Source organism: Cynoglossus semilaevis, chromosome 2 (genome assembly GCF_000523025.1).
Source record: "Cynoglossus semilaevis isolate Cse_v1.0 chromosome 2, Cse_v1.0, whole genome shotgun sequence".
NCBI lineage: Eukaryota > Metazoa > Chordata > Actinopteri > Pleuronectiformes > Cynoglossidae > Cynoglossus > Cynoglossus semilaevis.
In genome coordinates this window covers 17,376,486-17,403,779 of record NC_024308.1, presented here as the reverse complement: position 1 = coordinate 17,403,779, position 27,294 = coordinate 17,376,486, and the positions used below count along the sequence as shown (strand labels likewise).

Below are 27,294 nucleotides of genomic sequence, written 5' to 3'. Positions count from 1 at the left end.
TCGTTCGTGGGAACAGTTGGAACGCAGCGACCTGGGCAGCAATGTTCACAGTGAGACGGCAGATGGCGGCAAATACTCTCCACGTTCTTTACTATTGGCTTATTTTATATTTTTATAAAATAAAATAAAAAATTAAATTGTAAAGCAGTTTATTAGACACTACAGCATGGTCATGTGTCGTTTAGACCACAGCAGCTGCAGCTGCCTTGCAGTTGAACTAATAGATATTACTATTATGTTGTTATGGTAATGTGGTACATCTTTTCCAGCAGGAAAGATATATCCTCAGGGTTAAACAAATCGTATTTAAGAAGACTAAACAAATTTGGTTAGTCTTTTAAACGTAGTTAGTTTTGCATGTATGTAGCCTAAATGCAATTTTTATTGTGGGGGAAGAGACTTATAAGTCAAAAATTATTTACCAATATTTTATATTTTCTTCCCTTTATATTTAATCTGTTTGGAGATTTACAGTAGATTCGTAAAGCAAAACAGTTAAACAAGTAAAACATTTAACACGTTGATAAATACAAAAATGATGAAATCAACAGCAATGTTATTGTATCAAAATCATAAATTGACTGTCCAGAAAAAAAGGAAACTTCTAAATCCATTATCATATACAGTGGCAAATGCTTCCTTTAAAATAAAATAAAAAAGTAACAAGTCTGGTTGGACACAAATGCAGGATACCAGGAAAGAGTTAAAAAGTATTTAATTTTCATAAATCACAATGACAAAATATGGAGTTGGGAAAATGCAGCGAATAAGATACAAATTCAACAGGCTAAATGAACTGGCCTTAAGATAAACACAGATAACAACATGGTTCACTCACAAGATGGAAAAACACACCTGCAAAGAGGAGTGGGAGGAGACAAGTACATACATAGGACAGGGGAGAAGGTAGGTAAACACAGGGGAGGAAGGTGAGGCATACACCCTGGAGGGACACTCACGTAACTATGGTAAGTGGACGTCACAAAAACAACACAACAGATCACCATCAATTATTAATACAAACAATATCTTTAGTAAAAGGATAATGTGAAGCTGAAAATATGTAATAGCTATTGAAACAAAACAAAAACCTTGAACATGGAGAGAAAACCAAAAAGCATCTTAGGCTATTTGTAAATATTTATTAGATCACAAAGCACAGAAAATCCAATAACTAAATTCCCTCCAGGTATTAAGACATACAAAACATAGTTGTGTGTTCAATTTAAACTTTTTTTTTTAAGTATACTTCTCTTCAGCTATAAAAATGTGAAAAGGCTGAAACCATAGAGATGTCAAGCCACATCACATCCCTGCACAAAGATGATATTTGCCCATGTTCCTGATTTCATTGTTCATCTCACACAGTACAGGATAGTAATACTGCTCTTATGTGGCAGGCCATGTCTACAATTTCAGCAATTGTTCACGTTGTACATGTTCAAGTAATAAAAAATGTTGTACTAACATGTTACAAAGTGTGTTATAAACATTTGAAAAATAATACATACCAAAGAATAAGAATTACTACGAGAAAAAAAAAGTTTTTAATCACGTGAAGACCTGTCACATGAATTACTTGATTACATGATTTATTAACGACCATTTCAGAGAAACTCAAATGGTTTCTCTCTAATGGTATATTAAAGTATATATGTAACTATGGGTTGTGTGTGAATGCCTGAATCAGTCAGTAACTGTTCCCTCAGTTTTTAGAAAAAAGGCTGTGGTATTTCTGTGCGATGGCCAGAGCCTGATCAACGGGACATGGCATCACGGGCAGTCGAGGAGGCCCCAGAGAGAGGCCTGACACTTCATTCATGAGCTGCTTGTTGACACCAAGGTCAAAACCTGAAACACAATTAAAAAAAAACGTGAATGTTTAAGAATTCCCTCATTCCCTACATTCATTTGTCCTACATACTGGATAAAACTGTCAAGAAAACATGATAGTTAGGCAAAAACTCACCAAGTTTCTTGGCATAACTGAGAAGCTCTTGGATCTTGAACTGCTCATGGGAATAAGAAGAAGAGACACCAGTGAACACAACTAAAGCCAGCAGGACAGCTGAGACGGTCATCAGGATGGTGGACAGTACCTGTATTGTTCTGGCCTGAATGATGTCCCCATGGTCAAATGCCGACATGAGCTCATTGACATGATACCCCACGTAGTTGTATGTGCTGAGGACAAAGAAGTCATAACCACTTAAACCCTGCTCAAATTCAGCATTAAGAATTTTAAAATATGAGACATGATGAAAGTATTTTTGCTCTGATATAATCATTACACAATATATGATAATATTACATGAAGAACTGCCTAAATAAAAGACAACCCAGTTGATTTTAAACCACAGAAAAGGGTTACACCTTTAATGACCGTCTGGAAAGGAAGTGATGACTTATAATGACTCAGTGTTTTGAGATGTCATAACTTGTCATAAACCATAAAATAGCTTCACATTATGTGAGCTTTTAACATATATTGATATATTTTTATACCTCATTTATATCAAAGTATCTGTCCTGCTCTAAAATGACATTCAATCTGATTTATAAAACTGTTTTTGCGTCTGTCTTCAACTTCACTCTGCTCAGCCTCTCCCTCGCTCTATTTGCTCTGCTCACACCCCTCACTGAGAAACAACAAATGCAGGGCAAGATGCTGGTCATTTACAGGAGAGGAGAAAACGTTAGACGTTAAAGTTACTGTCCAAGTTATTTGTTTGTAGTTTGGCTTTAGTGTTTCAGATAAGCATCAAAAAAACATGTTATTTAGGGAACACCAGAATCCATTTTGGAACCAAAAACTCAATCCACTACACGTCTCTTCCACTGCTTGCAACAGTACCATAAAAGAGAGATTATTGGAGTGGGTGTGAGAGACAAATGAAAGAGATGATTGGGAATGTAGAGCATGAGTCACTTGAGGCTTTTCTTGTTATATTTGTTCAATAAAACACCTTAATGTGCACTCTTGACTTTTGCTCTCCTTCATGCAGGAGGTGGCATTACAATATGAATTACGCAGTCATCGTTTACTGCCCTATAACTTTTTGAGGTTTTAGACAAAAAAGCTTATTTATTTGTTAATAAATAAACATTAATACTTATAGAGAATACTAATACAGACTCTAAAATGTGCCACACACTCACAATCATCATAAAAGAAGCAAAACGAGACTAAAAATAATTAACTAATATTATTGAACAGGTTCTTCAATTAGCATTACAGCTGTTCATTTAAAATGTGTTCCTCCTTTCAACAGCAACTGTTTAAACTGACAGTGCGTGTTAAGTCTGTGTGAAGGCCAAGGGCAAAAACATTGTCTGATGGAAGAATTTTAACAACTTGGTAATGAATGTGTTCCACTGTGAAATCAGACTTCGACTGTTCTTGACTGGCCTGCCAGCTAACCTGTTCTGTCTCTGAAAGTCTTTGGCTTCAGATGTAATTATGTACTGTCGGGATCACACAAAGCAAGAATGGGAACATTTGCATTACAGAAAACAATCTGTCCTTTGTCTTTTTAACCCGTATAGAAGTTCCTTAGTTAATTAAAAATTAAAGAATACATTACTGTAGTGTTTTTTACTTGATATAACACAGTGCTGATGTTTGTATTGTTAGCAGCAACTTTATATTGAGCAATTTTCTTCCTTTTGTTAGGGTGAGAACTCTTTTTTTCTTTTTTCAGTGTTTTTATTAACACACACACACACACACACACACACACATATTCTTAAGACAACCGGTCTAGTATAAAGAGATGCTGACCTGCCGACTGCTCCATGGGCTCCCATTGCCAGGGCTGCTAACAGTTGCTGTAAACACATGTATAGTAATATCCATTATGTACTGTCAGAGTTAGTTCTCATAAATGCTTCTGTACACTGTCAGAAATACAATATGAAAACTGAAGTAGGAGCGACAACTGACCTCGTCCACACCGTAAAGCGCTGACCAGTGGGGCTGACAGTAGCTGACACACTGGCCAAAGTCCATGAGATCATTACCAGAGAACTTGACTCCTCTGAAGAATGGAATGAGTTCCTCAATATTCTCCAAAACATCCCTCGCTGGCACTTTTTAAAGAAGAGACCGCATCACGTTAGATGAGCCCGTTGTGAAAACATCTGTCAAGAGTTTTATCTTCCGTGAAAATACAAACACCAGTAAACAGCAGGTCATTAGTACTTACTATTAACACCTGTGACTGCTGGGATGTGGTAGTAATAGAAAGGCAAGGTGGGAGCAACTGAAGACACTTGGTAAAGAAATGTCCTCAGAGCGTCTGATGTGGGGTGAAAAAGAGAAGGATGTTATTAAAAGTGAATTGTTTGGCTTTTAAAATATCATCGTAACAGCGTTTCACTGGTGGAGATCATTAAGACTAGACTTGTTTTTTCACAAACTTGAATGTCTTCATTTTCAACATTGTCCATGTCGAAGAAAAGCATTCAATGTCTCAGAGAATTGAGTTCACTCTGTTCACATGAACAGACAGAGTGGGCCCGGGTCACAGCGTAATGGCAGCCCACTGTGTTTCCCACAGTGTACATCTTGTTCTCCTAGTAGCTGCTACCATCAACAAGGAACACTTCTAACAGCTTCACCTTTCTGTACTAATTTCACAGGACGTGTCTTTGTAACAGTGACAGCCCCGTCTTCGTTGTTATGATGGTGTGTGCGGGCTAAGAGCATAAAGATTGTGGAATGATCCAGAACAGGCTTGAACAGGCTAGTCTTGAAAACCTCTGAATCCAGTTTAGAAGGGATACAGTTCCATCAACAGTTCTCTGAGTGATACTTTCTTCTGGCTGACAGATTTGCATGCATGTTAAAAAAAACAGGTTTTTATTTAAATTAACATAAATTATAGACAAATTGTCTCGTACAAATATCATGCTTTACGCTTCTTTAGATAATCGTATCTTACATACCTGCAGTACTAGGCTTGAAGAAAGAAGGAGAAATGACTGCGATGCCATCAGCCTCTATCTGGACTGCATGACGAGCCTGGACACAGGAAAAGAATTACCTGAAACTTCACACTTGTTTATACCAAAACTATTACAATTCATTTAAAGTCCAGTTATCCTTTGATAATTATAGCCTACGTTTTTAAATTAGATTAGATCAGATTAAACATTAAAAAATGGTTGTGTTGCAGCAACACAGAAAATAAAAACAAGGTCTTGTAAATGCAAATATATACAGTGCAGAATAATATATTATGATTATTATTATATTATTATTTTAAGAACACACCAAAGGCAACAACTCACCAGTTCTTTGGAATCTGTCAGACTCATACAGCCGACATGTATAATCACCTGGTCCATCCTATGAAATTGAAAACGTATAAACAAACAACAAACAAAAAAACTGGTCCAGATTTGGTTTGTTCCAGTTGTTAAAACGTACTTTCCCTTGGCTTTTCGACACCACTCCTCAGCCAGGTCCTTTCTCTCTGCCACACTGAGAGACATGCTCTCTCCGGTGGTGCCATTTACTGTAAACAGAAAGGATTTTGTCTTATACACCAGGTATTGTTTTTTCTTCACCTTACACGACTAATGGTCAATAACAAAGCTTACTCATGCTGACTGTTATGTTTGTTTAACAAATCAACACTCACAAAACTAGAAAACAATATATTACAAACTCTATGACAACCAGGAAAAACAAATCAAAGAAGGTGTTTATTTCCAAAGTAAAAAAAAAATCATCAACTGCCTGACCTGTACATAACCAAGATCAGCCTACCTGACAGCACCAAACCTGTATTGGTGGGGCCCATTCATACAGGGATCCACCACCAGGAGGGCTGAGTGTGCAATCATTAACAGATCAACACATTCAATGGCACAGGGAATTAAACAGTGTGACTACAGAAGAAGAAAGACCAAACACAGACATTCTTTGCGTAGTACAGTCAGACAAAGACAATGGTAAGACGTCAGTGTGATGTTCATTGGTGTTAAATGAACTGTAAACAATCAGGAATCATATTTGACAGCAGACAGAGATTAGCATTGATTAACAATAATGACAACAAACATTTCACATCTAAAAGTTATTTCATTAAGGTTGATGGGTATTTTTTTATATGTGGAAATCTTGTTTATCCATAAAGGCCAAAAATATGTGTGTTAAAAGAGTCTAATAAGTTTACTGTTACTTAAGATAGATAGAAGATACAATTTTTCTTTTTAATGATTGCTTCTGTTTTCGATCTTTTGTCACACCTTCATGTGTCAGATCATCATACAAATATCAGACGAAAAACTGAAAAACTAAACTAAACTGGCAGAAACAACTGGGATTAAGCTGCTATCTTAGGAATTCTATGTATTCCCAGAATTAATACATTTCAGCTTCACTGACCACCCTCCCAGGGACGCGTCTCAACATGTTAATCAGATTCAAGTACAGACTCTGAGAAGGCCACTCGAAAAACCTTCATTTTGTTATTTGTAAGACCTTGCTGATGTTCCGCGGGTTATTTTCCTGCTTTATAATCCAGGAGCACCTCAGTTTAAGGTCACAAACTGAACATTTGCTTTGGCCCTAAAGCAGCCAAAAAAACAACTTGCACTACCTACGTGTTTGAATCTCCATACAATATTCTTTTCTTTGAAATGTGTGCCCTGGTACAAAGTTACACCTTCCAAACGTTTGTCTTGTTAGTCAAAATACTTTATACTAAATACTATTTTTTCTTTCTTTCTTTCTATTTTGTCTTCAAAGTTGACCAATACTGACGCAATCAAGGTGGGGAGTACTTTTATTAACTACTTTGATGAGTTGTCAATACCGTAGCTGTAATTTAGGTGGGGCTGCCATTTTTAGTCTGTTTTTGAAAAATGTCTCTGGTTTAAAAGAATTAATAGAAATGGTGTTCTGGCACATGTTAGTTGGACAAAAAAAAAAAAAAAAAAAAAAACCCAAAACAAATTAGTACTTCCTATTTTTTCAGGCCTATATAATATGTACTTAAATTCTCTATTCTATACAGTTCTAATATAATTAATTATAATATTTATAATAATTTATTAATTATAATAATTATATAAATAAGTTAAGTTAAAAGCACTCACATCTCTGTGAATTTCCTAATAAAAATTGACAAAATAACTGATAATCTAATTGTTTGATAAGCATTTCTTCAGGTGGTCTTTTAAGTCAAGGTAAAGGCAAAGGTTTTTAGAGATGGTAATGTTACCTTCTGAAGGTTGGTTAAATAGCTCATAAAATAATGAGCTAATAAATAAAACGCCAGTGCAACAAGGTTTTTATGATGGAAATTGAACGAGGGAAAGACTTTCCATCATTACTACAGGTTATAATTAAAGCAGGGTTTTTTTGTTCGTTTTTTTACCTCAGTGTAGTCCCTGCCTGGGAGCTAGAACTGTTTAAGTGTTCAAGAACTATAAGAGCCTGCAGAACATACATTTAAAAACTGCTGAACTGAACTGAATTTTTTTTTTACAGTCATCGAGGTAAATGTGATAGCTGCAAATAATTTGTCCTGTTTATAATTAGATTATTTTCTTAATAGTTAATTACTTAATGAACTACGTCACTCAGTAACAGGAGTGCTTGAGGTAAACAAAAACAGAAGATGAGATATAAGCACAGCACAGACCAGTTGTTTGTGTTTTACAGTAACATATATGGCTTTTTGTTTTGATGCTAAATGGACAAGAACACTAAAAACCTGTTATATATTATGGATATTTAGCATAGATGTACAGTTTGCAAAATACAATTAAAAGATGCTAAGATTATATCATGCACTTTTAAAGATTGTTTCCAGACAAACTAATGTCTGTATGTTAAACAGTAGGTCACAAACAACAATGAAAAAAAGAAGTTATTTTAATATATCATATTATCATTGTTAATATTGTTAATGTGGGGCAAATAGCAAAGAAAGTGTGAATAACACAAAATGTCCTTATTTTATTTTTATTAATATTGAGAGGTAAGTGCTAGAATGGGATTTCATTTTATCTTCTTAAAATTATTCAATAACAATGGTTATTAAAATTGGTGTCTACAAACCAACTATCTTGAAATATGAAACAAAGATTCAGGTGCGAACACAGAAAATCACACATATCAGAGGAAGAATCCACATGATAACTTACCAAATATGTTATTTACACCTTGCTTCTCTGTCAAGTAGTCAATATAAGGTCCAATCTCTGCTAGGTTGATTTCACTGTTTTGGGAAAATGTAAAAAGAGTAGGGCCACACATTTGGCAAAAAGAATACCAAACATGCTAGAGTACTCCATATCTAAGTGGAGTGGGAGTGGCCAAATATCTCAAATTTCTCCACACTCATTCAAAGGAGTTACATCAAGAGTAACTGGACTGGTAGATTTTCTGAAAACACTCATTCCTCACTTTTTACAGGGGAACTGAACAAGAATCACAACCACACATCACAAACTAAGCAGAAATACAGACAGAAGAAAAAGAAGAAGAAGAAGCTTACCCTTGTGTGGTGAACGGGGTAAATGTAGCAGCAACCAGTCCCGTCAGCTTTTTGTCTAGAGCCGGAGCCATGACTAATATGACCAACCTGTCATGCACACATAGGTCGGACAGCACCAACCAAAAACACAAAAAGGAAAGATTAGCATTTCAGGGACTTGTGGGCCTGACAGATAAACCATACTCATGTACTTTTCTGCCACAATTTAGTAATTGTTACTTCTTATTTTAAAATCCAGTTCTTGCATTTTCTCTGTGCATCCAAAGGTTTGCATAACTACATGCAGGTATTAATTGTGAACATGTAAAAGTGAGAAAATACATAAAAAAAAATCTAAAACCAAATTGCAGTACTATTGTATGTATAAATTTCAAACAAGATTACATTGGGTTTGATAAGATAAGCAGGAAAGACAGAAAAACAAGACACATTCAATAAGTTGCAAAATGTAATAAAGGAAACAACAATATCTCGGCATACTAACTTACAATAAAGTGTTCTTGGTGTGTTGGTGTATTAGTGTAGCCAATACAACAAAAATATATCACGGACATGCTTGAGGCGGATACGTTTATTCATCACACTTAAAGCTATTCAGAAATAATGTACGTAAGAGGCTTGCAACCTAAATTATTTTCAAAATATGATCATTATAGCAATTAAACACAGTAATCATAAAAATAATACCTGAAATTAAGCTAGACCTTTAATCAAATATTCGGAGAAACCCTAGTCAAGACAATCGCAGTAACTATTATGTTTTCTTTATGTTGATCTGACTTTGCCCCTGTCAGCACTTTATTTTCCTTCCTGGTATGGAAAGTGTGGCTGCCATTTTCACACTTTCACCTAAATCTAAATTAACTATATAACCTTAGTGATTAGATATTTTTGACATCGAATTTATAACGTTCGCTAATAACAACAGCAAACTAACTTCTATTGCTACCCATATTAAAAATAAAGTTACAAGCGAGTTTACGTTACGAGCAAGTTTACATACCGTCTTATATTGCGTGACAGAAAAGAATGGAACAAACATACGCAAACGCTGTGTTACCTTTTAAACAATTATTTTGCTTCCGAAAAGCGATATCCAACCTGAACGTTGCGTCACGCAGGTAAATGTTACTACGGACGAACATAAAAAGGTTACGAGGAGTTAGAGTAAACAAACAATTGGATATACTATTGTGAAAACATTATGATTTAAAAATTCACAGAATAGTTCAATACCTGAGAGTTTTCTTATGCTTCTTTGCGTCATTTATATCAAGTCTGTCATGGCGAAAGCGTGTCAACTGGCTTCAACTGGTTTCTTCTTTTTTTTCCATCGAGATTTTGTTGATGTACTTTGTCATGTGGGTGAAACAGTGTGTCAAGTGACGCCGCAAAGCTTCATGGGAAATGTAGGTCTATTAACCGATGTGTCGGCAAACGAAGAGCACTCCAAATTTCTAACAGTTTAGTAAATTAATATAATGGTCATTTAATCACAGTAAATATTTAATTAACATATAATTAACTTCTAACAAGTGAATTAAATTAAATTAGATTTCATTTGTGACACCTGGAACTGGCTTTCCTGTAAAACGAAATATGATTATGATTAGAAAAATAGGTATAACTATAAAACTGCAACTGTTGGTCAGTTGTAATATGCACTTGTGCATATGCAATTTTTAATTAACTGTTTTATTAACTAATTGTTGTTCCTCTCGTTACATATACACACAATACACTTTTGATGTAAATATAGGAACGACAAAACAGACCAGTTAGGTTTACAGTGAGGTAGTAAGTCATAAGATGCAAAACTAAAGCCCTGAATAGGTGTTAGCAGGGTTAGCCTAGCCTAGCCTTGCCATGGCGCAGACTGGTAATTGTACTTTACAAATTTGTTCCTTATTATCAACGCCTTCTTTGGACCTGTGCACCCTGTAACATTCAGAAGGGTCTGTAATGATGTCGATTTTTAGGTCGCGTATATAATCAACTCGATGCTAAATGTATTAGTTATTTCTTGTTATGAGGTTTTGAATGAATTTAGAAATATATTAGTATTAAACAGTGTTGCGTTAGTACCCGTGGAACCCTGTTTTTAAATATTGACCTAGCACCACCCACAGGCGAGAGGAGTGGCGCTATAACTGATTAAAACTCTTTATTTGCCCTTTAAATGTAATTCCCTTTAAAACCAACAGATGGCGGCAGAGCACAGGGCAAGCGTTAACGCCAAGAGGATATTTGAACATTTTGCAATAATGATTAAAAATAACTTGGATGTTGTTGCTAACTGACTGCAATTTTTACCATATCGTGTTTAGTTCTTATCCAATTACTCTTTCGGGTAGTAGTAGTAATTGAACTGCATTTATCCGTCTGGAAATGAATTTCAAGCTTGTAACTGTTAATGTCTGTGCTTGTTCTAAAATTGACTCTGAATACTGTTTATATTATGTCTTTTCTTCCCTTTTGTTAAAAAAGTAGCTTCTTAGATGATGTGGTGTTAATGCTGCTGCCTTACAGCAAAGAACCAGTGATGCAGATGCAGAGTGCAAAATGGAGAGGTTTTTTTTAATGCAAAATATAGACATAAAGAGCCACCAACACTATTTATATCATGTGTAAATTCACACTGCAGGGTATATGGGAATCCTTATATAACACTGTGGAAAGATTACTAGACATAAAGTTTTTAACCCTCTTTATCCTACCTAATGCACCTTCGTCTATTTGACAAATAACCATTTACATACACATAGAATAATATAAACAATATAGAAAACAGCAATAAATAAATATGTCATTGAAGTCGCAAAATTATAAACCAACAAATTACTTAACAATGCAATGGACCACAGGTAGATTTGTACACTATCAATATTTAGAAAGATTACTACCCACTCAGGAAATACATAATGACTATGACTTGATCTCACTGTGGGGAGATGATCTTATATCCTTGATGTTAAGATATTGTAAATACATTTATTCAATCTTTACAATATATTCATTGTATTAAGTTCCCATATCAATTTATACTGTTATCGAATGCTCTTATTATGCTGTACTAAAAGGGAAAGTGCTGAAGACAGGTATGCATGCTGGTGGATTACATAACAATATGATATGGACAGCACAGAATGGTACCGATTGTTACACTTGGAGATAGAGACAGGACACAGAACCGGCCAGAACTGGTTTATTTGCCCAAATAAGGAGACCGATGGAAGACCTACAAAAGACAAAGAGAGAAAAACATCCGATGCATGGTCTTATCTGACTTGATTAACTACAGCACATGCACATAGCTCCTATTGGTGCAGAATCCTTGTTTGGAGCAGTCTTTACCAATCAGTGCTCAGAAGTGAACACCGCATGGCTGTGGAATGCCAAGGTACTGACCATCGAAGTGTGTAAAAAAAACTGTATTTAAGCTTTGAGCACTGAGGTGTTCCTCAGTGCAGTTCTGAATGTAACCATTGTTTTGCACTTTGCTGCAAGTAAAACCTTGAGATCTCATATTTGATTCTTTTTTTTTTATTATGTGATTCTTTGTGTGTTAGGAAACTGGGGTATGAACTGCATACAGTCCTATCTAACAGAAAAAGTTTCCTGACAGAAAACAATACTAAGTGAGTATGTAGGGTTTATGCAAAACCTTTAAAGGTAGTGGGTATTTTTTGGACGTATCAGCCTGGATGGAGGTGCACAGCTCACCAGTGGGCGCTGACAGTTGAATTACCCTGACAAGCTCAGACATGTCCATCCTCATGTGAATTCCATATCTTGACCAGTCAATCACTTGAATGCAAGCCTACATACATATAAGTATTATTTGGTCTTGTGAAAATGTTTGTCTGAGTTAAGTTAGCATTATATGAAAAAGTAATTTGGTACCAGCCTGCCTTTCAGGCAGGGAGGGGAAGCATCCTCAACCAAATAATTGCATACCATTAGGATATCCAAGAGGATGAGAATAAGTCAGTGCATCTAGCTCTCTCCCTCTCTCTCTTTCCTCTTTTTCACACACACAAACTCCCTCCCTCTGTGTTGTGTGTGTGCGTCTCTCTCTCTCTGCCCCCTCCCGTCTCCCCCTCTTAGTGCAGTGATGGCAGCTTTGGAGGAAGAGTCGACAGTATTCACAGAGGAGTAAGAACTAGTCGGGGATGGCGGACAAACCTCTGACGGTGTTCGTGAAGCTGTTCGCTGCTGCTTTTTACGGAGTCAGTTCGTTCCTCATCGTGGTGGTGAATAAGAGCGTCCTCACCAACTACAGGTAAAGCGTTTTCGCCGTCGCTCCCCACGATAACGGTGTCAGTAGAAAGGCTACGGAGCCGCGTTAGCATAGCTGAGCTGTGGAAGTTGAGTTGCGTGTATTAGCCGACGGACGCAGCCGACACTGCCCCCCTGTTAGCGGCAACTTTTGACTGCTGCCCTTCTTGTAGCATGTTAGCGGCTAATAACGATGAATGCTTACGGGTTGTCTTTAGCCAATTGCTGTTCATTCACTGACACTGACGGTGATTTTATCCTCTTCTTCAGGTTTCCATCTTCAATATGTGTCGGAATTGGACAAGTAAGTCGACATTGTTGACATAAGCAGGCATTAAATGTAAACACAGACCGGGTTTAATGAACGTCTATTTAACCGTGACTGTTGTATGTACAGATGTTGGCCACGCTGGTCGTACTGTGGGTGGGCAAGGCTGCTAAGGTGATCAGCTTCCCGGACTTTGATGAGAGTATACCTCGCAAGGTGAGACGAAGCATCAATAGGACACTGTCGTACCATTTCAAACTCCATTGTAACGACAAGGATGGTATTTTCAGCGGTAAAGTAACAATGATATATCAGAACAAGCAACAGCAGCAAGGGCTATCAAATAACTAGACCATGGACCAGAACTTGTTTTCCAAAGTAACTTTTTATGTATTTAAAATTACTTCTCTATTTAAACCATGACATCGTTGTACCAGTGTTGTAGAGTATAGAAACAGTAAACATGTTGTTCAAGAAAGTACTATAACACTAGTCTTGGTTCCTCACACCTAAGAGAACATGATGTCAGCTTTGTAGAAAATAATCCCAGAAATTCTTTAAATTACTCTCACTACACAGAGAGCACTGTTTTTCCCCCAACGTCTTACATATCTACCCTCTGTCTGCCTGTTATAATCATATTGCATATTTTTTCCAAAGCATTACTGCTGGAATCATGTGCATCTTCATACCTGGAATTTGTTTATATAAGTTTTGAATATATCCTAAAATGTTTTTGCAATGATAAGACAATATAATCAAGCTGAAACTGAAAATCGTCCTTCCTTGATGATCACAATGCTTTAATATCTTAACCTTGTTTTGCAGACATTTCCTCTACCTCTTCTCTATGTGGGAAATCAAATTACTGGTTTGTTTGGAACCAAAAGGCTTAAGTGAGTCTGCATTACCTCACTTTCATAGCTGCCTGATAAGTGACAGAATTTTGCCTTCTAATTCCATCGCGCTGTCTCCAGGCATGACATTTTGACATGTTTAAGGTCAAACTTTGAATATTTACTAATGAGGTGTATCTCATCTCTCTCCAGTCTGCCAATGTTTACTGTCCTCAGGAGGTTTTCCATTTTATTCACAATGCTGGCTGAAGGATTCCTGCTCAAGTAAGCTTGACCATAGTCAATAACACACATACTGTACTTAGTCCTTTTGTGGTGCATGTACTGTAATTAGAAAGCAATTTCAGTCTCAGAAAGCCAGGGCTTCTTCTGATAGCACATTGGTGGCTTTCACTTGCAGATCAGATTGAATTTAATTGCTCCACTGTCTTTGACCTGTGACAGGAAGAAATTCTCTAGGCCAATCCAGCTGACAGTATTTACAATGATCCTTGGGGCCTTTATAGCTGCAAGGTAAGTACTGCCTCACACAGGTGTTACAGCTGTTCACCACAGCACAATTACCTTTACTACAAAGGGTTTTCCTGTGATATATATGTCCACTTAAGTAATATAGTCCTCAGGGTCGTTAGATGCTAGTTGTACATCTGTGCTCACAGAGACTCAGCTGATTTAAGACTCAATTCTATTGTTTATTCTCATTTTTTCTCCAGTGCCGACTTGTCCTTTGACCTGGAAGGCTACGTGTTCATCCTCCTGAACGACGGGCTGACTGCAGCCAATGGAGCCTATGTGAAGCAAAAATTAGATGCAAAGGTATGTGGCAGCGCCGGCTAATGAATAGTTTTCATTGTTGAACACTAGCTGACTTTAGGTACTAGTGCAAATGTCACTTCAGTGTGACATTTGTTTTCCTCACCATATGTCATACAGTGACGTGTCCTACAGCAGTGTGACTGGTCTTTGTTTTTATTTAACGTTTCTTGATGACTGTTGGTTTTCCAAGTCAAAAACGGATGGAAGCTTGATTTAGTCAAACTGTGATGTCACATGAGCTCACTCTTCAGCTCTCACATTACAGCAGTGGCAGAACAGGGTCCAGATTTAGCCTGCGGTGTTATATGGTGTATAACACACCTTCCACTAGTCCAAGCTAACAGACGTGTGTTTGTGTGCTACATTGTGAGGAAATATTCCTCTCTCATTCTTTTTAATCTGTCGCTATGTCCACCCACTGAATGTACTATCTCTCCTTCTCTCCCTCTCACCTTTACAGGAGTTGGGAAAATATGGATTATTGTATTACAATGCATTATTTATGATCATTCCTACACTCATGTTGGCTCACGTGACCGGGGACATGCAAAAGGTAAAACAGCTATAAATTCTATGTTCAAAACAATCTTGCAACAACTGTAAAAGCTCATCTCTTCAGTGAACGACCTGGCATCGATAAGCGGAAAGTTAAAATCTAATATATGAAGTGAACACACTCGTACAGAGGCAGGGGCGTCAACCCTAAATATGAAGTGTCTGTTTGTTGTTCAGTATTGGCAGAGACTTTCTGGTTTGCCCAGCTGTATCCCAGTAGCCAGAAAGGCACAAAGCTGCTATTATGCACCTACCAGAGTTATTACAGCAGTGCCTACAGCTCCCCTCCACCCACTCATCACAGAGCTGATACAGACTAACATCTTGAAAACTTGGTGGAAATTCTTGGTGTGTCATTTTTTGTGAGCAACAGCTGTGTCTCCCAACTTCCTAAAATAACCTTCATAACTCATAACTCCTCAGTCCTGGCTTCAGAAGTAATTGAATTTTAAATAAATTGCTTAAAACTGCATATTCAAATGTTAACATATTAGATGGAGAGAGTTTAAAAACAAACACTGGGCATCATCCACTCTTAACATTTGTTAAGGTGTAGACATTAAAGGTACTTTAAAAGTGAAGAACGTCTCACCTACATAATAAAAATACTGTGCCTGGTGGTTCACACACATGATTTTTCTATGTAACTATGAAGAGTTTTATATACTAGACTTGTATAAGGGAAAACTCAGCAGGCAAATGAGTCCAGCTGATCACATGGTTCTAGTCAGGAAAATAACTGGGCAGTTAACAAGGTAAAAAACTAAATTTGCTCACATGAAATCTTTATCAAACACAGTTTTCCCTCCATCTACCGGCACAGCTGTAATTACTAACCTCTATTTATAGTTTAGGACATTGTTTTCACAGCAAGGTTTACAGTTACTGTAGAAGAATGTTGTTGTTTTTTAGTTATGAAAAATAAGTGATTTAGAAGATTAGATAACTTATGGATAATTATTGTTGTATATAAATGTAATTGTTGTTTATAAATCTAATCCTCCTTGAGTGTTTACCTCGGAACTTTGTTAGTTGGAGAAAAGGTTGTAAAATCTCAGGGAACTTTTCTTTAACTGGCTAAAAATAAACTCCCTGTTTTACTCGCATAAAAAGACAGTGCAAAATGTCTTTGCATTAAAACACATTTACATGTAACAATGTGTTTTCCTTATAATTACTCACATTTAATTTCCTTATTAACATTTCTTGTTTCCCACGCTTTCCTCCCCTCAGGCAATGGAATACGAAGGTTGGTCTGATGCAATTTTCCTCAGCCAGTTCATCCTATCATGTGTCATGGGGTAAGATAAGCTACATGTCAGCATATGAACGTCTTTGTTTTTGGCACACTCGGCAGTATTGTGTCCATTGCCAGAAATGAACATCTGGATTATACAAACTAGTTTCTCAGGAACTGCTCTTACATGTGAAACCTCAGCCAGTGTGTGAGCGTGAAGCTCAGTGTGACGATGATGCACTGGGTTGTAATGGCATTGTGAAATCTGATTTCATGCTCTGACAAGTGTTGATTTTTGGCTAATGTGATAGCGTCGGGTTGTTGCAGGTTTGTGCTGATGTATTCCACTGTGCTCTGCACTCAGTACAACTCTGCCCTTACAACCACCATTGTAGGATGCATCAAGGTAACACGCTCAATCAATTCAAAGTTGGTTATAAAAGTAAAACCAAAAAAGCACAGACAAACTTAAACTGTACCCATTCTCCTGTTCTGCAGAATGTCCTGGTGACATACATCGGCATGGTGTTTAGTGGAGACTATATCTTCTCTTGGACCAACTTCATCGGTTTGAATATCAGGTAAAATATATATAAATAAGATGGTTGCTTGCAAACCTGTTTCAAATATTCATAGCAAGTGCCATTTTCAACAACATTAGATATATTCCTGCCATCCTGGGCCCCAGGATGAAGGAGGCATATCAATGTAGTATTAGTCTCAATTAATACATTCATAATTTTACATCTTGTTGTTAGCCTGTCCCTAGCCATGTCCCTGGCATTTCTAAATGTACATTTTTTTCTAAAAAGTTGGTCTTGCCTTGTCATCAACGAACACTGTGTTTAGATTTTGGTGAGAGAAAAAAAACACCCAAAACTATTTTAGAACAAGTCTGTATTGGACCAAAGTGTGGAAAAGTGAAGGGCTGTATATATTTTCTGGTGGCACGTTATGTTTACCAGGTTATAATATATAGCATAATTACATGTTATTTTTTAGACTTCGCATCTAGTGCCATCGCATGGTGAAGCTTGGAATTGTACCAGTGTTTCTGATTCAAAGGCCTGATCCCTATGAGAGCGTGTGATATGTGATGGTCTCTGCTGCACTGTTAAATCATTATGATATATGATGAGGTTTTATATATGAAGCTTTTAACAAGACGTTCTGTCAGGAATCATATGGTCTAAAAATTTGTAGCTATATTGGGGTGGAAATAATTTACTTGACACTAGTTTTATTTGAAGGAAGAAAGGGTTTAAAAGCCAATACTTAAAAAACTTAACAGATAGTGTATCTTAACTTTCTGCTCTAAATTATTCTGTTCCTCGAACAAAAATGATAGAATCATCCTTATTTGTTGACGTACAAGTAAAGAGAAACTGATGTGCAGTCTTTCTTTTTTCCATGAGCTTAAAAATAGAATAGACACTCTAGGTAACAACAAGCCAAAACACAAATAAGAAAACAATAAAAACAATGCATATATATGTAAATATACACAGACGTACATATTTGTATATATGTAAGTATACATGTATGTGTTTGAGACCCCTGCTTTACACTGATGTTTTTGACTATAGTAATTGATGAAAAGTATAGGACACTGAGCAAATGCTCATTATTTATTTATTTTTTAAATGCAATGTTTTTATTTTAATAATTTATAGTGGAAAAAGCAACATTGTTAGGTATTTGGTGAACAAAGTTGAACCTACATTATCCATCTTCATCCTTCACTTGAAGACTAACTGAGCAGGGTCTAAGAAGGAGCTTCATTTGTACACAGGGTAGAGGTTGAGGTCAGGTCAGTGTGGAACCTCAGATTGATGTTCCTCATATCAGATACTTAGCGATAATGGTTGCACGTTGTTGTTTTGTTAAGTTCTCTCTCTGTCTCCTGTTGCAGTATTGCAGGCAGCCTAGTTTACTCCTACATCACCTTCACAGAGGAACAGTCCAGCAAAACAAGTGAAAACAACAAGCTGGACATCAAGGGGAAGGTGATCGTATGACCTACACTGGATTTCAATATTCTAATGCTGATAAACAGAACTTTTATTTATGGAGTGTTTTAGTAGCAGATTCAGGCAGATGACCAGGTTTTGTCGTAACTGTTGTCATTCTGCCGCTGCCATGGTTGTGAAACCTTCTGTATGGTTTGTAGGTCTTTTCTAACATGTTTTCTTTTATAATCCTTGTATTTTGATACAGTTTTATTATTATTGAGAATAAGAGGGACAGTGTCATTTCAATTTGTGACACTTCTGACGTAAAACAGCTTATGTTTGGTTATTGTACACAGTAAACCAGCTGTTCTTAGAACAGTTATGTTTTTTTAAGAATTATGAGTAGCTTCCTTCTAAAGGCACAAGCCGCCTTTTCAACGCTCTTGGTTGCTGTTTACAAGTAATTGTGGATGCCTTCTACACAGTGAGATGCACTGACACTGTTACTCTAGTCTTTCGTACATTTTCATGTCGATCTTTGCAGATACACTGTTGAATTCACATTGACTGACAGAGATTTAGCCTCTTCCTTGAAACAGCTAAAGTGGTGGGGTGGTCAGCTGTTTGATTCCAATTAAGGATTGTGACTTTAAACAATGTTACTGCCACCTGTTGGGCGTCAAGCTTATTAACAGTTTACATTTTGCCTTCTCAGATAAACAGAATGTTTGTTGTGGATACAGGGGCGTCTCTGTGCAGGTTAATCACAGCAGTAGAACCCTATTTTTGACACAATGTTCTCGCACTTTTACCTGAATTTCCTCGTCGTCTGTTACATTGTCTGTGTTGAATATGAGATTAGTGTGCATTGGTGATGTGTACATTTCAGGTCTGTAAAGATTACGAGGGAATGGGTTTTATAAAAAAGAAAAATATACAGGTACGATTTTTGAAAAAAGTTTTATCTAAATCATTTTTATATTTATTACTTTTTAGATTAATATTCTTTTTATAGATGTTGTTAGTTTGAGTTTAAGTGCTGATGCCAATTTCATCTGAAACACAGTAACACGGATTTGTAGCTAAAACACAATGGTGTATTTTTTACAATAAAAACCTGACACTATTTTTTGTAGTTTTTTCTTCCTACATTTTTAGGGACAATACTTTAAACTCGTAAATATTTGTCAATTACTGGATATATACATATATACAGTACATAAGTACTATAAAATTAATCTAGAAAACAATGTTGTATTGTAATTAAGAAAACCAGCAAAGACATTACAAAAATAGTTACATCGAGGGGAACTGGACAGAGTCGTTTTTATTTTTAAAGATGTTTCACCTCCCACCCAAGAGGCTTCTTCAGTTCTGACTGACCACTGAGAAATTCTGGTATTTAACCTCAACGGAGCTGCATACCCATAATGAGGGTCGTTGCAGAAAGGGGGAATGGAGGTAGATAGATAGATAGAACTTAATTACTCCCTCAGGAGTTTGGGAAATTAAGGTAGGGCCACACCCTATTCGGTCCACCACACCTCATTATGGGTATGCAGTCTCTTTGAGGCCAAATACCAGAACTTCCCAGTAGTCAGTCAGAACTGAAGAAGCCCCTTGGATGAGAGGTGAAACGTCTTCAAAAAAACCTACTCTGTCCAGTTGCCCTCGATGGAACTATTTTTGGATTAAATGACCTGGATGACTGAGAACCTACACAGACAAGAAAGACATTATTACACAAATCACCAATATTGACATTTAATAAACATAAAGCAAGGACTCAGCAATTTTTTAAGAGCTCAGAACAGTTATCTGTCTCACCAAAGAGTGACAATCATAAACATCTAGACAACAAAGAGAAAAATCACAAGTACGTACGAACTGTCGTGCCATGACCTGGTTTTAGGCAGCATACAAAAACAACAACCGGTAGAAATTAAAACAACAATTATTGCATTGTTGTAGCTTGTTAGCGGTGAGCACCTTTACCACTCCGGTGTGCACAAGAAGAAAGATAAGAGTTTCATCATCCACACTCTGCTCTGTACAAATGTCCTGTTGGCATCAACAGCTAATGTTTCCCTTGTGTTGGCCAACTAAAACAGGGAGTGACAGCAGAAAAATCAGCAACGAGGTGGAGTCGGTGGATGAAAAAAGTAACAGGATTCGACATGAAACACAGACATGACGGCAGATTCAATTACGATTTTCCGTAGCTCAAAGTAAAGGGTAGAAGTGAAGAAAGAACAAATTTTAATCAGAGCCCATGGTGTTGAATTCATCATCATCACAGCCAAACAACAAATGAGCTTTGCTTCAAATTCTTCATCAATAAATATCAACATTTTTTCTCTGGATTTGAGGAAGGGCCTGAAATCAAAATTAGTGAACAAAGACAACCACGTCATTCAGATCATCAATACCACAAAGAAAAGCGTCACTGTCTGCTTCTTGCCGATGCGTACTTACACACTTTTGTACGGTAAAAGGTTACAGGTTCTACTGCTCATGGTGGGCATAGAAATAATCTTAGACGTTACCATCATGTGAACCAGGGATCTCACAATATTAAAATTTAAAACCACTTTATCTTTGGATACAGCATCAATTTTTAAAGGAGGACACAGTAATGTACACAATACTGCTACACGTTAGAATAGCTACAACACCCCCTACCACTGTATTGCAGGGCACGCCCCCCCGAAAGACAAGTTAAATTCATTTATATCACCAAATCACAACAGCCGTTTCAAGTTACTTTTACTGTAGAACACGCCTGGACCATATTCTTTTAATAAATAATGTTACTGATTTAACTGGCAGAGCTCACACAAACAAACAAACACACAAAGAGGACAATATGTCGTGTCGATCCACACTGCCTGAAAAACAGGCGAAAATAGCCATGTTTTTGAAGCACATTAAAGTGATTCTGGCGAGGCCACGGTTATCTGTGCTACTTGTAGTAGCCAGAATAGCTCTGCCGCCACTGGTTTACGTACGCCACTGCCGTAAACCCAGGGGGAAACACTGTAATTTCACTATCGACTTTTAGCGTCAGAATCAGTATTTCCTAATATTTAATATCATACACAACTAAATTGGGAAGAACATTTAAGAAGCTATTGTCCATCCTGTAATTCACTCTTGCAAGGCACCATTAGGATGAATGCCAGAACCCTTCTTCATAGCAGCAAGTCAGGGGAGAAACGTTAGCACAAATCATCATTCTGAAAAGTCACAGCTAACGTGAGCTAATCCTGAACAACCTGTGAGGTGACACACACTGTGTATAATTTACACTCCACCCAAACAGGGAGAGCAGGACTGTGCACCTGGGTGCAGGTTCCTCAGGGAAACCAAAGCAACACATGTTGTTGCTTCACAAACAAACAATGCAGCTTTAAATGTTTCCTCTAAAGTTTTGATAAAACATTCAGTAACGTTGGTTGAAAAATCAATTTGGCAAAAGTGAAAAGAAACGACGAAGCACCAGAATGACACAGTCCAAGTACACACTGGCATCAACACTACAAACACATCTCTGTCTGGACCTGAGAACTTTAAATGTTGATCATTTGACTGATGGAACAAGTAAAGAAAGACACAGAATAGTAAATATCACTTACTGCGTGACCTTAAAAAGGGGGGGAGTTGTTGTTTTTCCCTCAGTCCAGCTGATGTGTGCCAGCTTCTACAGAGTGACCAGGTTTTCAGCCATGTAACACAGGCTGTAAAAGTTACAGCCGATGCAGCACAGGTTACAGAGGGAGGACAGCAGTCTGTAGAGCCACAGACGGCTGCTCAGCTGTCTGTATTTGGCGTCCGTCTCACACAGCTTGGCGTACGCTTCGCGGTTGGACGACTGGCCGATGTCCTGACCCAGACCGCACGCCTGCTCGATGAGGTGCATGTCGGCCATGATGTCCGAGGCTATCTGACCAAACCACTGAGCGTTGACTGCTGCCACCATTACTGACACGAAGAAGATGAAGATCTGGGGAGGGAGAGGAGCACAGAAGGTGAGGGGAGGTTGGTTTGGGTCTATTTACACATCATCACAGAGGGATACATACAATATTACAGTCAGTGGGTATGTTAAAGGGTCAAACCAAGGAATCTAGCTAAAGATTGACATGATATGGACCAGATAACCATCAAACAGAAATATGAACCAGCTTCATTCTTCAGCACAAGAAACCAGGGTTCAAATCCCTGACACCAGAACAATAACTTTGGTCATTTTAGTTTGTTTTTTACTAGTTTTTGGAGAAAATAATAGTATACTATATATTTAAAATAAACACTAAACACAGAAAAAAAGTAGGAAAATGCATTCAACATAGCCACATCCTGTCAATGCTAAACAACAGTTCTGTAAAAAACACTGAAACACTGTAAAAAAACAAACAAAAAAAATAGATGTTTCATAAGACCTAGAAAAATAAAAAGAGAGAGACTGGAAGAATGTCTACACCTGAAAGGCCTCTCTCTCATCCAGCAGCTCAGAGGGATGATACACAGCATAGATGGTGAGGTTGAAGAACGCACAAGCTGAACCCAGGTGGAGGTAAAATGGCACAAGACGACTCTGAATGAATCCATACGTGTGTCTACTCAGGTGGTTGTCCATGACAAAGCCTGCACAGAAATCAGAGAAACTGACTCCACGGAGAACCTCAGTTATTTCATGGGTCATGGTCTAATACTTCTAATAATGTATACTCAAACTTAGTCACTGAGAAAATTAAATCTTTACACATCCCATACATTTAGATGTTTTAGGACCATACAGGAACTCAGAATTGCATTCAATTGCATTCAAATCAATAAGAGTAGGCTAAACACAACTGTACTTCTGTCTCACAAAATGTTACAGGGTATGACTATACACAATATTGGGTTTACAAGATGGCATACTAAACCTAGATATAACATTAATATTTATATTAAATGCATTTCATGTCTAAAATCTATTAAACACCATGTCACCGTTCACTTGAGCCTAATTTAATTTCCTGAAAACGTCACTTCTAGTTTTAAGCACCAATTAATCTGCAGTACTTTCACTTCTTCTGTTCTTAAACAATTATGTCTACAGTTTATTGTTTATGGATGTAAAGGCAATTGTAACATATTCCACATTGTAGTGTGATCAAACTCCACATTGACCAAACCCATAATCTGATGTGTTTAAAAGAACCCACTTGAAATAAAGGTGACCCAGATTTGCATTCCCCAGTAGGTAGAGAGCAGCAGCAGCTGCAGCAGCTTCACAGTGAACGTGGGCTCCTGGTCGGTGGCCATGATGTTCAGTGCTCAGCCCTAGTCCCCTCTGGTCCGGACAGGACAGGCTGTAGTCTGCAGAGACGGCAGAGTCTGGACAGACCTTGAAAGGTTTTCCTTCCTCCTTGCTCTGACTCTATTTCAGTACGATCTGCAAACAGTCCACATGCCACAGTGGGGGTGTGGCATCGAGCACATTGTAACTTTACAGTGATGTAAGTGTTGCCTGATGAAGCACTAGTGTGGTACTTTTTTTCACCCTGTGGATTAGACAGACTGGTTTGCAGACATGACAGCATCATTTTGACAGGGGTTAACTGTGTCTGTCACTTTAAATGAATACAACCTGAATGATGGCAAGAATATGGAATCCTAGGCAGCTAAAACTGAAGCTGGTGGTTACTGTACACTATATAGTAATATTTAAAGCAATATATAGTAAATAAAATATAAAATAGATATACCATTCCCACTACTCGGTAAAGGTATTCACAGGACTATCAATGGTTATATATACACATTTGACTTCCAAATCTTTTCCTGCTTCAAGTGATAGCTGGTACAGCATATTGTTAGACAGAACGGTTCTGGTCAGGTCTTAGAAACAGAAATTCTGTTGCAGAGTTGGTTACTATCTGTGACATAAGCAGTGCTGTTACTTGAAGGTTATGGAGTAGCTTCTGAGAGTTCACATTACTCTCTTGACCTAACATGGCACAGATAGTAAATCATTAGTCATGTCTGTACAATTCTAACCATAAAGGTAAGGGATCTTACAGTAGTCCTCTGCAGTTGTAAAATGTATTTGAATTAAAATAGTGCTATTGTTTTTGGGCATTACAGAATAAAAAATCCAACTTTATAAATATTTACAAAGATGGTACTAGTTACACTACCCACTTAACCTTATATATGAATAAGCACCAACAGTAACAGTACTGTTGGATCTTATTCATTTGCAGTTAAAAAAGTTTAAAACTTGGAATCATGTTACCAATAATAGTGATCATACTGTAACCTATTGGCCCACTTCCGGTATAGTTCTAGGGGGGCCTCGTTCCTTGCAACCAGAAGATGAATATAAACTATTTTACAAACAGCATGGTCGCCACCTGGTTTTTGCAGAGTGAATCATAGTAGAATAAAGTGGTTTAACCGCCAGGGCGGGTAAGCCGTGTTTAGATAGCACATTTATAATAATAAACTTCGCAGTGTCGTCAAGGAAACTGATTCGCTGTGTGGACTGTGGACCTTTCACCTACTGGACATATCTGTCTGTCAGAAAACTTTATACCAGCACAGTGTACAGCTTATGTACTGTTGGTTTATGCTAGTTGTAATCGCTAAAGCTAACAAAGTCGTACACATTTTAACAGGTATTTCTCTCCAAACAAACTAACAAACCTTCAAAGTCACCTTCTCAGTGACTTATTTACAATATACCCACGGAACCAGGTGCTAACACTTAGCACAACTTCACGTAGAGTTCGGCCCGTTAAAAAGACTAAACTGTTGACACCTTTTCTGTTCAAAACTAACGCCTTAGAACAGTGGTTGTTGTAACAGCCAGAATCACTGGTTCAACTTACGTGGTGCCGGAAAAACAAGGCTGATGCTGTATGGGTGAACCGGGCAGGCATGCGGAGAGTAGACGGTAGCACTGAGTTGTAAAGTCTGGTAGAAGGAGGAGAAAGAGAAGGCGGAACTGCAAAGTCAGAATGTGTACTTACCTCGCTTCCTACTCTCCAGGTACGACCGGCTGTACGACCTGAGGACAAGCACATAGTACTTTTGAATGTAATAATGATTAGCTTGCAGTCAGTTGATAACAAATAGTGTCAGTTACAGAAGGTAATGTGAACTAGTGGTAATACTGACGTGTTCCCATGGCTCATAAGTATCACACATTAATTATATTGCAAGAATAGAATGAATATTACAATATTCAGTTAATATTCCGTCTTTTCTTGCCGAGAAAAGAAAAGATGTAATTGAGATGTTAATATAAATCCGGTTATCTCCTTTTTAGCTAGCAATACCGTGCCCTCTGAAGTCTGCCATCTTGTGGCAATCAGAACAGTACAAACAGACTGTCACAAAGCAAAATAGCTTTGACCAATCAACTCAGAAGTGTAATCCAACCTAAAAGAGATCGAATCAAGGAAAGAGAGTGTACAGGACTGGTATACAGCACAGCTGTATGGCTCCTGTGTTAAAGGTAAAGTTGACCAAAATCTCTAAAGTTGACTCTGACTTATACTTCCTGTATGTTTAATAAAAAAACATATTTTAGGGTAAAAGTGTTGGTTAATTAATTTAATAAAAGTACAGTTTTTGTTATAATAGTAAGTGCCTCATTTTCAGGGGTGCCAAAGATGGACAAAGCCTATAAATATGTACAGTCTGTACAACATATTTAGTAAGAATAAGTTAGTCAAAAGCAACAGTACATATGCTAAAACGTGTTTCTTGGACCAAGGAAGGTTTAGTTACTGATTAAGCAGGATTTTTGGGCTGAAAGCCAACTCTTATAAGGTCAGCTATATTTATACACTCCTAAGCAACGACTTATTCACTAACAGAAATAAAAAGAAAATGACTGATCTACTTTAACGGTCCACTTTGTTACAGTTAGAAGATTTTATATACATAAATACCATAGGGTGATATTTGCATTTTTTATAAAGTCAGTAGGATTGCCAATCACAGCTATGAGAAAATTAAAGTGCAGATTTTAAGTTTACTAGAGAAGGATAAAATATTAATATATATATAAAAGAATGCCATCTTTATAAATGGCTCATATGTACAAAAACAATAGGAACTGATATCTGACATTATAAAATAGTGCTGTAGTAGTCTGTGTGACATTGAATGAATGGCACCTGACATTAAATGTTCAGTACTTAGGAGTTTAAAGAGAAAAAACTGTATAAGCAAATCAGTGATAATAATAAAGACATTGAAACAAGTGTGCTTTTATTAAGTATGTTAAACCTTAAATGTTACACATGGACCTTCAAATAGAAAATATCCACCCAAAAATGTTATATATATGGTTCTCTTTTTAAAAATGTCCCAAAACTATCATTTTGCAACTCAGAACGACTCCAGGTTTGAGTTCAGTCAGTGTCGAGCTGATTTACAGATTTTGTCGTAATTCTCTGGAAAGGCATCCCTACAGTCAAGTTCTGTCCTCAGTTTGTGATAGAGCCGACCATCAAACATGGCCCAAAACTCATCTCTGTCCATGTATACATCTGCATACAGCATCTGGAACCTATGGAGACAGAGAGACAGACAGTAGGTTATTACTGTAGTGACTGCAGAACAGATGCAATGTACAGACTGTCATGTCAGTCAAGATTTGACACTCACCCATGAACGTCTCTCACAAACTTCTCCAGCTGACGTGTTGATGCTTTAGCTTCAAAGTGTTTGACCTTTGGTTCGCCATAAGCACCAATGTCTACATACAGCTCCTCTTCCTCACCTTTAGGATGAACCATCCCTCTGCCTGGGGGCA

The 27,294-nt window shown here is 37.4% G+C and overlaps 4 protein-coding genes across 12 annotated transcripts in view; 1 reads left to right on the top strand and 3 right to left on the bottom strand.

Annotated features, from left to right (window-relative positions):
* Positions 1–698: 698 nt before the first annotated feature.
* Positions 699–9,908, bottom strand: npl (N-acetylneuraminate pyruvate lyase (dihydrodipicolinate synthase)). Of its 3 annotated transcripts, XM_008307088.3 has the most exons (13): positions 9,750–9,908; positions 9,574–9,644; positions 8,514–8,600; positions 8,161–8,234; positions 5,432–5,519; positions 5,293–5,350; positions 4,948–5,023; positions 4,206–4,298; positions 3,944–4,089; positions 3,782–3,828; positions 2,100–2,184; positions 1,970–2,009; positions 699–1,851 (listed from the first exon to the last, which is right to left on the bottom strand). In XM_008307088.3, the coding sequence occupies exons 3-13, from the start codon at positions 8,582–8,584 to the stop codon at positions 1,706–1,708; spliced, it is 924 nt and encodes a 307-aa protein (XP_008305310.1). In that variant the 5' UTR covers positions 8,585–8,600; positions 9,574–9,644; positions 9,750–9,908; the 3' UTR covers positions 699–1,705. The 3 variants fall into 3 exon arrangements, with proteins under 3 accessions (XP_008305310.1, XP_008305311.1, XP_024908837.1); XM_008307089.3 differs by lacking the exon at positions 9,574–9,644 and having other exon boundaries at positions 9,750–9,904; XM_025053069.1 differs by lacking the exons at positions 8,161–8,234; positions 9,574–9,644 and having other exon boundaries at positions 9,750–9,885.
* A 2,777-nt stretch (positions 9,909–12,685) lies between these two features.
* slc35d1a (solute carrier family 35 member D1a) lies at positions 12,686–20,592 on the top strand. The gene is made up of 12 exons (XM_008307090.3): positions 12,686–12,795; positions 13,062–13,095; positions 13,189–13,275; positions 13,888–13,955; positions 14,109–14,180; positions 14,361–14,429; positions 14,630–14,732; positions 15,193–15,285; positions 16,521–16,588; positions 16,852–16,930; positions 17,023–17,105; positions 18,437–20,592. The coding sequence occupies exons 1-12, from the start codon at positions 12,686–12,688 to the stop codon at positions 18,540–18,542; spliced, it is 972 nt and encodes a 323-aa protein (XP_008305312.1). The 3' UTR covers positions 18,543–20,592.
* On the bottom strand, positions 20,225–25,849 carry LOC103376646 (transmembrane protein 205). Of its 7 annotated transcripts, XM_008307095.3 has the most exons (6): positions 25,647–25,848; positions 25,499–25,536; positions 25,358–25,383; positions 23,690–23,919; positions 22,960–23,123; positions 20,225–22,479 (listed from the first exon to the last, which is right to left on the bottom strand). In XM_008307095.3, exons 4-6 carry the CDS (start codon positions 23,787–23,789, stop codon positions 22,177–22,179), a joined length of 567 nt encoding a protein of 188 aa, XP_008305317.1. In that variant the 5' UTR covers positions 23,790–23,919; positions 25,358–25,383; positions 25,499–25,536; positions 25,647–25,848; the 3' UTR covers positions 20,225–22,176. The 7 variants fall into 7 exon arrangements, with proteins under 7 accessions (XP_008305317.1, XP_008305320.1, XP_016886733.1 ...); XM_008307098.3 differs by lacking the exon at positions 25,358–25,383 and having other exon boundaries at positions 25,647–25,849; XM_017031244.2 differs by having other exon boundaries at positions 25,499–25,848.
* An 877-nt stretch (positions 25,850–26,726) lies between these two features.
* dhcr24 (24-dehydrocholesterol reductase) overlaps positions 26,727–27,294 on the bottom strand; it is a 6,085-nt gene continuing 5,517 nt past the window's right edge. The window contains exons 8-9 of the mRNA XM_008307100.3: positions 27,147–27,294; positions 26,727–27,048 (exon numbers count right to left, since the gene is read on the bottom strand). The exon at positions 27,147–27,294 is cut by the window's right edge and continues 23 nt beyond it. Of these exons, the coding sequence (XP_008305322.1) occupies positions 26,895–27,048; positions 27,147–27,294 (302 nt within the window). The 3' untranslated portion in view covers positions 26,727–26,894. The remainder of the gene's footprint in view (positions 27,049–27,146) is intronic.

Bases quoted from the DNA above. Each gene is read 5' to 3' on its own strand.
- slc35d1a (XM_008307090.3), top strand. From the start codon at position 12,686: ATGGCGGACAAACCTCTGACGGTGTTCGTGAAGCTGTTCGCTGCTGCT. The intron at 13,276-13,887 runs GTGAGACGAAGC...CTTGTTTTGCAG, and splicing joins ATGAGAGTATACCTCGCAAG to ACATTTCCTCTACCTCTTCT. The intron at 14,733-15,192 runs GTATGTGGCAGC...TCACCTTTACAG, and splicing joins AGCAAAAATTAGATGCAAAG to GAGTTGGGAAAATATGGATT.
- npl (XM_008307088.3), bottom strand. From the start codon at position 8,584: ATGGCTCCGGCTCTAGACAAAAAGCTGACGGGACTGGTTGCTGCTACA. The intron at 5,351-5,431 runs GTACGTTTTAAC...TCAATTTCATAG, and splicing joins TGTCGAAAAGCCAAGGGAAA to GATGGACCAGGTGATTATAC. The intron at 2,185-3,781 runs GTCAGCATCTCT...CTTTGTCCTCAG, and splicing joins GCCCATGGAGCAGTCGGCAG to CACATACAACTACGTGGGGT.
- LOC103376646 (XM_025065631.1), bottom strand. From the start codon at position 23,789: ATGGCCACCGACCAGGAGCCCACGTTCACTGTGAAGCTGCTGCAGCTG. The intron at 23,124-23,689 runs GTGGGTTCTTTT...ATTTCTGTGCAG, and splicing joins CTGGGTCACCTTTATTTCAA to GCTTTGTCATGGACAACCAC. The intron at 22,480-22,959 runs GTGTAGACATTC...CTCCCTCCCCAG, and splicing joins ATGAGAGAGAGGCCTTTCAG to ATCTTCATCTTCTTCGTGTC.